The sequence below is a fragment of the Nematostella vectensis genome, chromosome 9 (assembly GCF_932526225.1).
Source record: "Nematostella vectensis chromosome 9, jaNemVect1.1, whole genome shotgun sequence".
NCBI lineage: Eukaryota > Metazoa > Cnidaria > Anthozoa > Actiniaria > Edwardsiidae > Nematostella > Nematostella vectensis.
The window spans coordinates 13,931,150-13,943,194 of NC_064042.1; the positions used below are offsets into that span (position 1 = coordinate 13,931,150).

Genomic DNA, 12,045 nt, shown 5'->3' on the forward strand with positions numbered 1-12,045 from the left:
TGAATAAGGCCTGGATCCATTTGGTTGGTACAATAAATAAATCTCAGTAAAGAGCAGGATCCTAGATCCCCCAAAAATACCTCGATCAGTCAACACAAAAGGTGTTCAATGCTGGCTCCGCTTTTAGGCAGTGCCTAAATCTATATATTATCTTAACCTGGTAGTCAAATGATTATTTAACTTCAGGAAACAAATCTGCAAAATTTAGCAAATCTTTTTTAGTCTTTGAATTGTTTTTTCATTGTGCGCGCGCGCTGCATTCGCAATCAAGAATGGCGACATTCTCACGAGCGCGCGCTGTTTTTGAAACCTACAACAAAACGATATTTTTTTTTCGCATACAATTCTAGACTAAATTATTCTTCGCTTTATTGTGGGTAGCATTGCAATAGAAAACAATCCGCCAATATTTTGTGGTATTGCTGTCTCTGAATTTTAACGGATTTAAGGAAATTACGTTGTTTCAGATTATCCCGCCAAAACTTTGAATTATTCACTCGATTCAATCTTCTTTCGCGCGGCTAGGAAAATTTTCAAAGATCTGTAGAAAATTTAAATTTTAATCAAATTAAATTCCCTTTTCAGAATTTGAAAGTTTATCTATGCTTTGTTTTGGCTAGATTGATATAAGTGAAGGTTTTAAGAACTTTAAGCGAGAATGAAGCAAAGATTTGGTCGTTTGGAGCTCCGCTTTTAGGCAATGCCTAAATATAGATATTATTCCTATTTCACCACCGTATTGAAATATAACCCAGATGGACAACACGTTTAGATGCCCGAAATGCAGCGCCGAATAAACGTGAAAATGCAGCTAAGCGTGTACAGTTTTTATTTTACTTTGCTGAGTGCAGTGGTAGCTTGTTTTAATAACTGTAAATCATTAGTTAATTTGACTTATTCTAATGTCGAATGTAGATATTTAAAAAATATATATATAAATCATATTCATCCCAAATATTTACACTTTTGACTCAACTTATGGTGATTATTCGATTAGCTTTGTCTTACCTTTTGACTTCCTTGTTCTCCATATCTGGTCCACGGTGGCACCTTCGAATCCTCATTTTGATATTCCAAGAAATAGGACTCGACATAACCTGAAGTCTTGGATCCCTGTGTCTCTATAGCTGTGACGTCACACTCCCGTCCTAGGTCGATACGCAGATACTGAGCGCTGTCATAAAACCAGTCCGCACACCAAGAGCTCGACGCATTAAGCCGAGCACGGTGAGCCTCATAGCCTGGTCCTTTTGTTGTCAAGCTGGTTATTTGAGCATCTGGTATGGAACCGTCTGCTATGCCGAGGGGCTCGTTGCACGCTGGGACATGTGAATACGAAAGAGGTCAGTGTTTCATCCTATTTAGAGGGGGAGAGATGAGAGGGAGGGATGAGTCTGTGAAGATTGCTTTCCTTCATGATTGAAAGGGAAGAGAGGTCAGTGTTGTTATCTTATTTTGGGGGGGGGGGGGGGAGAGACCAGATGGAGGGATGAGTCTGAAGTTTCCTTTCATTCAGATTGAAAGAGAAGAGAGAAAAGAAAGGAAAAGGACCACTGTTGCACAACAATAACTGATAACGAAATGCATATCCCGGGATGCATGGGATCTTAGCGTTCCGCTCCGTGTAACTTAGTCACAAGAAAATAGGACAGTAGCACCACAAAAATGGCAAAAACAAAAAAACAAGCCGCTGTAGCGGGTTGACCAACCAGTTAGAAGCCAACCCACTGTAGCAGGTTGAGCTTCAACCCGTTACAGCGGGTTGAGAACTTTCAAGCTCCTATAGTATACTATGGACCCCAAGCCGCTGAACGGGTTGACCAACCGGTTAGAAGCCAAACCACTGTAGCAGGTTGAGCTTCAACCCGTTACAGCGGATTGAGAACTTTCAAGCTCCTCGTAGTATAGTACTTGGAAGTTTGAGCGCAAGCGCAATTTAAGGGCTCTGAGCGCAGGTTAAATTTGGGGGTTCTGAGCGCGGGTCTAGTTTAGGGAGGTATTTCCGGCTCCGGGCGCTGAGAAGCGATCCTTCGTTGGCTCATGGGGGTAAGGGCGCCCGGGCGGCGCATGGGAGTCCCCGGCATCGAAGCTAAGGAGTAGTGACTTTCGCGCAACAAAAGCGCTACGAACAGCAAGACGGGGAAGGGAACTTCCCGAGCACCTGAGTCGTGCTAGGCGGGAGAGCAGAGCGAAGCGAACAGACGGCGACGGCTCGACTCTCCCGCCGGGCCGTACGAGGTGGTCGGCCTCCCCCTGGCCGACTCACTGATCTAGCGGCAGGCGCCGGGGGTGTCATGGCGACCGCGTTGGGGAGTGTATTTGGAGCTCCCGTTCATATGGGGTCGAGAGTAGCGAGATCCCCATATGACCTTCAAGGTGATTGGAACCGCGTTGGTGAGGGTGTGGCTCCAATTCCTGGTGGGGGTTCTGGCGCAGCTACCAAGTCCGACTAAGGCGGGGTGTTTCGATTGTGGTACCTGGATCGTCGCCCACTCGGTGGTCATCTCGTCAGACGGGTGCGTTTGTTTAAGAAAATAACTTTATTGATAATATAGAATATATATATATATGCTATTTACCAGCTGTCCATATCGTGAAATACCGTGACCGAGGTCTTGAAAATACTGACCGAGGCCGAAGGTCCTCAATAGATTTTCCAACTTTGTTTACCTTACGGGCTTACGGTTGCACGAGGCGAGGTTACGCTTCTGACTTTCGTCGATGTTCGTGAAGATTTTGTTCGCTCAAGATCATTAAATAGACTCCATTTTGTATTTCCAGAAATACAGAACCTCCAAAGAAGACATTCTATATGTTTTGACCAACAATTTTGTAAAATAATTTAGTCCAAATTGATACGTCGTTCTCAACTCGAATTGATCGTAGAAATGTCTTTTTTCGCTTTAAATCCTCCACAGACGATAAGATGAACTTATCTTGAATTAAAATTAAAAATTAAAAATTATCTTGAGCTTAACGAAACGTTAAGCTGGTTATGCAGGTAAATTCCTAGAGTGATTATTTGTTTTGATTATACGTTTTTCTTCGTATGACGATTTGCTGCCTTTTCCCAAGTGAACTTTTCAGCAAACTTGAAATTGTCGCGCGCGTTGCAAAATCATTATGGCGGGAAATTGTCAAAACACAGGGAGTTTGAAGTCAATAATTCTAGATGAAATGACAAATAAAATGCCGTTTTAGTGTAAAGATCTATAACCTCGGGAGTAAAAATCTAGTTTTCGATGGAAATTTTACAAATCAACTCACTATTTCGAGCTTTGGAGGTGAGCGGTCCGGTACCGCGGAGTCCGGATCGTCGGATACCGGACCTCACTAGAGCCAATCAGAGCGCGCGGTTTGATGGATACCAGTCCCCGAAAAAAATAAAGATGGGTATTATCAACTGCCCTCAAATCAGTGATGGTAAGCTTAACAAGCAGGTATGGGCGATCAATGATAAGATCAGGAAGATAAGTGACAGGTTGATGTTTCCCATCTGCCTCCAGGAGAACTTCTGGGATACGTTTCTCGATGTTTACGGCGTCGATGTTCACAAGGACAGGTGGGGGCTGTTCGACGCTGGGTTTTTTTCTTAGGAACATCCTCATAGAGTACCGGGCGGGCAACGTGGCAAAAGAGGTCAAAGTTAAAGCGGTATCGGGGCGTGAAGCGGAGGAGCGTGAGGAGTACTGGGGTCTGGTCCGAGGTGGCATAGGTTCTGACTTGGCGCGCAGGCGTAATAATGTCGTCATACTTCAGGTTGACCTTTGAGACGTTCGTCATGTTGGTAGAGGATGCGACAGATGGATGTTGTGAATGATAAGTGGTGGGAGCGTCGAAACTGGCCTCCTGAATCGCTTGATTTTGGAGGGTGTCCTTCTAAATACATCGAAGTAGGAATATTCTCTTGTCGTAAGATGAAGGAATAATCTATGGCGGGGTAATCATGGCGTGTCTAATATGTGGGGTGTTCTAAATCATTAAGGTCGGTGCTTGTGTGAGAGCCGTTACGTCATATAAGGATTGGGAGTTATGGCGGGCCGACACAACTGTGTCGTGACGTCATATAAAAACTGACGATCGTACGTAAGCCGACATAACTGTGTCGTGACGTCATATATAAACTGACGATCGTACGTAAGCCGACACAACCTTTTCGTGACGTCATATAAAAACTGGTACTTGTACGTATTGACGACATACTTCATATGAAATTATTGTCTCTACGTATATACATAGAATGGGTTGTGATGATGTCATTCATGGCGCACGTGTTGAGGATGGGTGTCTTGGGTGCCTGTTTTGTGGTCGAAAGATTATGCCTGAGACGTGTTGATGCGTGCATGAGACGTGTTGCAACGACTGCGTGATTGTTAAGGTTGGTAAGGAAATATTTTTTCGAGCTGTGGTACACATTTTGGGTACGACAGAGCTGATGAGCTTATAGACGTCCATGAGAATAGGCATAGTATAAGGAAGAAGTCGGTCTACCAGAGAAAATTTCATTTGGACAATATCCTAATCCATTTTGATTTAGGGTATAGTTCTAAGCAAAGTCTGGTGGCTAGGTTCCGTAAGGTTGAGAAGGAAATCAGTCGGCTGCACACTGGGAAGTTATACATCCAGCTGAAATTATTTTTTTTCCAAACTACTCCAACTAGATAGTAATAGAGATTGTGAAGTACATGGGTCCAAAGACATTAAAGTTCTATGAAGAGCTGTGGGAGCGAGTCTGTGATAGTTTGGGGCGGGGATACAAGTCTGGGAATGAGCTCATACAGGGGCTCATAAGTAGGGGCAATCATCTGTATTATATAAATGTCACAGCGTTTCCTAGGATCAGGCTATTTTTAGACGCGCGCGCACGAACGGGCCAATCAGCTACTTTGACGTTGGTCGCGCGCGCGAGTGACGTGAGGTTGCACGCGCAAATTGCAGTTAGGAAGAATATATTTTTATCTATTATCCGTCGGTTTTGTTTGTTTACCAAAAGAATTGCAAACTAGAATTCAAAGTCATAGGTAGGGTTGGATTCATATTAAAGAAGAGAGCAACAAAAAGACAAAGTACCGAAGAGAGAACATAGCTTTTTGTCTGAGACTCCGCGTGCAGTTGAGCTCAGCCAAAACGTCAACACAAAGGTTGAATCTGATTGGCTCATCCGCGCGTCTAAAAATAGCCTGATCCTTGGAAACGCCGTGACACCTATATAGTACCAGAACATGGGGAAGTTGATTGCCCCTACTTATGAGCCCCTGGCTCATAACAAAACGTAGGTCACCAGCGTTCTCTGCTAAAATGTAGGTATTCGCCACGGGGGGTTTTATCAAAGGAAAATCTTAGATTTGCTTAGTTTTTCCTTCATCTCGAGGGTTATGCGCTCTCTCATTTGGCCTTCTTTTTTGGTCGTCGAATTTGGTGGGCTGCTTACAAGCGTTCCTTATGATGGACTGACGCACCTCATCGTACTTCTCTGCCTCTCTAGCGATCAGCTCGAATTCTTGGGCGCTGATGTCGTTGTCGACCAAGGACTTGCTGATGAGGTCGTCTTTGGTGCATCTGGACAACATAACGATGTTGCCATGCTTCTAAAATGTAGGTATTCGCCACGGGGGGTTTTATCAAAGGAAAATCTTAGATTTGCTTAGTTTTTCCTTCATCTCGAGGGTTATGCGCTCTCTCATTTGGCCTTCTTTTTTGGTCGTCGAATTTGGTGGGCTGCTTACAAGCGTTCCTTATGATGGACTGACGCACCTCATCGTACTTCTCTGCCTCTCTAGCGATCAGCTCGAATTCTTGGGCGCTGATGTCGTTGTCGACCAAGGACTTGCTGATGAGGTCGTCTTTGGTGCATCTGGACAACATAACGATGTTGCCATGCTTCTGGACGTTCTTAACCTCTTGGATACGGATGCCGTCACCGTCGAGACAATAGCGGACACCGCACTTAGGACCCCTAGTGGTATGGCGGCAGTGATACAAACACCGGATAATTTCGTTGCCAGAGCGCCAGTTAACAGGACGACTGATAGGCTGACACTTATAATAGCTCTATTATTCAAGATAGACGTGGTTTATTAGACCTGGCGTATTTTCCCCCTAACTCTTCGATGGTGTCCCAACCCCGAGTTTATCGTGTTTTTGATAAAAAAGATTTGCTACAGTCTGAAACTTTTACCATTGTCTTCTTCGGTAGGAATATAGATGCTTTAATGTTTAGCCCTGTGAATTGCCAAGCACTGTTGTTTACGCTTCGTTTCCAAGTGAAATAGAACCTCGAATCAGTAGGTATACCATCGATCACCGCGCCGTAAACACCTATGGCGGTACCTGTGTCTACTACAGCCTCAGTGAATCGGTAGCCTGGCTTCCCATCTATGGCGCCTCTCCTAATACCATCCCCGCGGAAAGCCAACCCAGCCGTTTGGATGTTGATGGTGTCCCCATCGTGAGCATTACACCTGGTTTTTGCAGGAGCAGCCGATCCAAAGGGTGTAGCCTCTGGATGATGTCAGTCCAGTAGAGTTATCGATAGGTATAGAGATGGCTATTGTTTCTTGTGCTCCATGTGGGATGTCGTCTACTAGGTAATGGCCGTGGTGTTTAGGGTATATCCCATCCAACACATAAGGCCCAGCGACTATCTTCAGTTTGTTCGACGTCGAGTTCCACAGACTTGGGTTGTTTAGAAACCAAAATGCGTCGTGTGTAGTATATGATCTTTGTCCCGGTCTAAGGGCGTCTATCTGTTGGGGTGTTAGATCATTGTATGTTAATGAATCACCTTTGGGACCAGCTGCACCAGTCGGCCCTTGTATGCCTTGATCACCCTTAACCCCTTGTACGCCTCGATCACCTTTATCGCCCTTGTCACCCTTAGAACCTTGCAAGCCTTGTTTAAAGGTGTATCCTACGGTGCGGCGTAGTTACACCCGATAGTGTTTATGAGAAGGTATAGCCTGTGGCGATCCCCTCAAATGTGTGTTTATATTGTCCACCAGAAATGTTGGTGTCGTCTTAACCCATTTGAGAGTGAAGATAACAATATCACATTTTGTCACATCGAAGCCTATATTGATGGCACCACCCACACTTCAAACGTCTGTATCAACCGGACCAACGATAATAGGTTTATTGGTTCCTGAGCTCCAGTTCTTACTAGGTGCACCTGTCGGCCCTCGCTCACCCCGATGGCCTTGAACACCAAGGTTCATATCTTGTGCATTAAATACTCCCATTATAGTAATACTTTATACTAAACTTGACCATAGAAGTTTCTGGCTATTTTTTTCTTGGCCTTATCCATGTATAGGATCGTGTACGGCTCTTTTGTTGTCGTGGGGCTTTACTTACACCCAGCTCTCTCGTTAACAGACTGCGTCCGCTAGCGCTGGGAAATCCATAGACGCAAAGTGGCTGCAGTTTAACCTAACGTCCTTCGGTGTCTTATAAAAGGATTGAGAAAGGTATATCGCGCTGCAATTTTTACGCCGTGCTCTGATGAAATAGCCGACGATGGGCCTTTTTTTCTCACACACGAAGAAGTCGAAAATAACAATTTTTTGTTCCTTTTCATCCAGCTTCCCCATAGGAATTATATCATCACAGGGGTATGGTGAATTTGCTAGCCACTCGTTCACTTTGAAACACGTCTCAAATGCGAACATTCCCTTATATGGGTAGCCCGTTTTCTTATTCCCCTAGTACCCCTCGGCTGCCATTTTTACTACCTCCGGTCACATTTGACTAGTACCTGGTCTTGCCTCCTGATGATAAACCTTGTACTAGAACACACGTGAGGCTGCTTAACTTTTCAAAGAGCTCTATAAAAATCCAATTCATTATTTAATGTGGTTTATTATACATTTATGTGCATATATTCTTTGGCCCTTGCTGTCTTCTCATATTCTATTGTTACTCACTATTCTCTACACCAGCATGCACACCTCATCAACCTTTTAAGAGACCTTTTTATAAAGGGAGATAAAAAAGTTTTTAGAACGTTTAAACAATTATACGAACCGATTTAGGAACTATATGTATTATAATCATAAACTAATACTCAGACTGACAGACAGGCTGAAATTCTCTTATATAGCATTCCACACTTTACTAGTAATAGTATGTGCTTGACAGAGACATTGCACAAGCAGCCTCAACATAAACAAATTGGTTGGTAAGACTTTGGAGAGCATTGCACTTTACTGATTAGTGGAGCCTGAAAAGGCATTGCACTTTACTAGACAGTAAAAGCTCGAAAGAGTCATTGCACGTCAACCTAGACAGACTTATCTTATCTTATCCTAGACAGACTTTATCTTATACACACTGTATAAGATTACGATAACAACTAAAACAAACAGGTAGAGGGGTGTATAACCAACCAAAACGGAATGCGTACAAAATTTCTTTATGTGGCCAATACGGGACTTTAAAGAAAGCTGACGTGCCAAAGATTATGGGTCACCTTAGTCTTGTGGCTTATAAGCACGACTTCGACACTATAGATCTACTCACGAAACGTTTCAATAGAAGTAAGAAGTACAGCGACCTCTCTAGAATGGTATTTGACGAGCTGAATGAGTTAGGCGAACTTCCGATTCATAAAACCTCGAAGAAGTACTCAGGTGTGGTGTACTATAACAACCCCGAAGACCTGTTTTCTAGACTGGAATTACTTGGTGGTTCGATTAAAGCGGGTAACGACTCGGTTAAGGGCAAGTTCTCCTCATGTTCTGAGGAGATTGAACGTTATTTAAAACAATCGCTTGGAGAACTATTGTCTAACCACCTTGTATAGATGGAGAATATTGTAAAGAGAGCCTTATACATCTTATCCCGTGATCGCGAGACACTATCAAAATGAATCCGTCGTTACGGCTTCCTAACGACGCCAAACACGAGATCGCTGTCGACAAGAATCAATGACCTACAGCTGGCATAACGTCAACCTCGAATATGGGAACGATAGTGTCAAGTACTCACCTGGTGGTGGGGCGACATGAACAACCGTCACTTTCCCGAGTGGGATGTACTCGTACCATGATCTGAACGATTTTCTACACCAGACTATGAAATCGAACGGCCATGTAGGGGTTGCCGATGGTAAAGACAAATTCTTTATCAACATCATATTCATCCTCACTACCTACAAAGTCGTCGTCATAGTCAGCGATAACTATCAACTGGACATAAGGGGAACAAAATTCGGCGAACTTATAGGATCTAACTCAAGTCATCTCGAAAACTGAATATGGATCTAAATTGCCCAACATCACTAATAGCATCGTCCCTCTCCACATCAACACTGATCTAATAACCGAAAGCACCGTGGGAGGTCGCGCTAGTAATACGCTATTTGTCATACCGACAGACAATTTGACTAGGGGCTACTCGTTCTCAGTCCAACCAACCAGAGCGCTGTTTAACAGTGTGGATGCCAATTTGATAAGCAGTATGAGATTATCTACGTCGTGGATTCTATTGGTCGTCCTATCAATCTCAACGGTGTCGAATGGGATATGACTCTAATACTGAGGTCGATATATAAGTCTAGTCTGATTGTATATGAGTCATAAGCATGAGAAGAGGAGATATGACCCTGATGTGGGTATTAAAGCATATTTACGGCGGAGGCGTCGTCGATTCGATAGCCAATCTGGGTCGTAGGGCTGTAAAAGATGCAACGAGTAAAGCAGTTTCAACCGCTATAAACAAAACTGGTGTTTATGCTGGGAATAGAGCAGGGGACCAGATCGTCAAGCTCTTACAGAAGAACAAAAAGGGTTCCCAATCCCGCTATTAGCCAAACACCAGTCATAGATGCTCCCTTAACAGTTGAATTGTTAGCAGATGGTGGGAACACCGCTAAGGGCGACCAACAGGGTATCGTAAATGGCAGTCATTCATTGATAAAGGAGGTGCCGGTCAATGGTCAAAGGTCAATAGAATTCAGGCCTACGACAACAGGCAGGCATATCACACCGTCAACATCAAGAACCTACTTGAGTACGACCCTTCATATGCCAAAACGACTGAAGATACTAGATATGCAGAGAATAGGACCGATACGAACGCCCACAAGGCGTCGGAAGGCTTTGCTAGGGGCATCTGCAACTGTCAACACCGAGATACCTCTTAATAGATACTATATCTTCGAAGCGTTCGAAAACAAACTTATGCCCCACACGAAGGCTGAGATACAAATCACTCGAAATAGTGACGCTACACTAATTTGGCGCACGGGAGGGGCGAATTGTCTTGTCGTCATTATTCAAACTGTGGGTACCGCGAATCATCTTCAACTCAGAAGGGGAGAGCACATATATGGGTAAATATTTGATCCCCCATAAGTGGACTTATCTAAAAGAGATGGTAGAGCGGTTAAACTCAGGACAAGCTCAAACAGGGAGCTCTAGGATATCTAGTGGAATTAACAGGCCTAGACATGTCTTCGTCTGGGTAGCTAATGACGCCAAACAACAAATCCATTCCTGTATAACACATTTTCGGTGGTTGACAGTATGACGCTAACGAGTTGTAATCTAGAGGTGGGGACCTGGAATTTGTATCCAGAGAGTGAGTACCAGGTCAGCTCTGAGATGTTGACACAGTCACAGTCACAGTCTAATGGGAAGCTGATATAAAGGTCATAGGGAGCTACACGGTTTTTGTATAACGTACTAATATAGATGTCGTACGTCAATGTAAAAATGACTTTCGATCAAAAGGAGAAAAAAGTCTTATCAGAAGAAAGCGCCAATAACTCTTCCAAAGACTGGCTCTGGACTGTTCAGTGTTCCACAAGACAAAGTCGGTAAACTTAAAAAAATATAAGAGCTACCTAACACCAACACAGAAACATCAAATCGTTCAGGCTCTTTACGGAGGCTGAGCCTGTAAGGGACCTCGAGTCCTGTTCTTTGCCTCCTACGGCCGTCATCTCCGTGAATGTAATAAATAAAAATAAATAAAACTGTTTCCGGTATCCCGCTATTTAAACTAACTAGAAAGCAATAGGAAGGGTCGGGGCGTTGACGATCGGGGTGCCCCTGCTCATGTCAGCTCTATCGGGTGAAGGTCTCCAAGTAGACAATCAGCCTCAGAACTACCTTCAAACGTACAGAATCCCCACACCACCTAAGGGTGGCTACCTAAGACCGCCTCCACTCTACGGTCAGCGGAATGACCCAACGGTTGGATACGGAGTTAAACCATAGAGAAGGCGAGAAAAAGGAGGCAAAAGGGCTCCTGCTAGGCAAAAACAGCCCGTTCAACGCTACAGAGGTGTATACAGTCTTCATAATCTACCTAGACGGATCCATAAGAAAGAATGTGGGATTATAAATTTGGACAGTTCTGAGGAGAGTGGCTCACATAGGGTCTGCTACCGAAATAAAGATGATACATACTGTGATAACTTCGACAGCTTTGGCTTCCAAATGCCTCAAGAGGTTGAGCGGTACCGAGCTACATCGAGAAAGACACTTGTTTATTCGGGGGATGAGATCTAAGATTGGCTATCGGTACTTTGTGGTTGCTGGTGCTTATACTACATTCTAGAGAGGCAAAAAGGGGTCTCTGTGTTCGAAGCTATCCATAATGATTCGATCAGTCGAAATAACCAAGAGGAAAACCATAAGTTTCTGACATTATACTTTAGTATACTCTAATGGTATATGAAGAAGTACTGCGTCAGAGAGAAGAGAGAAACTGATCTAATGGTATATAAAGTAGTACTGCGTCAGAGAGAAGAGAGAAACTGATTGTATCCAGGGTTTTGAACGGTATGGGCCCGTACACCCGCTCGAGAAACCACTCACGTATGACAAAGAGACAGGTCAAGTATTTGGAAAGTTAAACCGTTGAACAAAGAAAATGAGATCGCGGCACGGCGGGACATCTGCTACGACACGGGGAAGAGCATAGGAGAGTGCGACAAAAAGATGGTTGAGTCGCTTGATCAAATGCCGTATGGTGAGATGCCTAAGTGGGGGTCGACCGCACGTTTCTTTATCAACTCGGCCTCGGTGTGTAAAAAAAAAA

The 12,045-nt window shown here is 44.1% G+C and overlaps 1 protein-coding gene across 1 annotated transcript in view; it reads right to left on the minus strand.

Moving 5' to 3' along the window:
• Positions 1-12,045, minus strand: part of LOC5503341 — a 99,010-nt gene that overhangs the window by 74,663 nt on the left and 12,302 nt on the right. Inside the window, exon 6 of the mRNA XM_048732918.1 lies at positions 1,009-1,319. Coding sequence (XP_048588875.1) covers positions 1,009-1,319 — 311 coding nt within the window. The remainder of the gene's footprint in view (positions 1-1,008; positions 1,320-12,045) is intronic.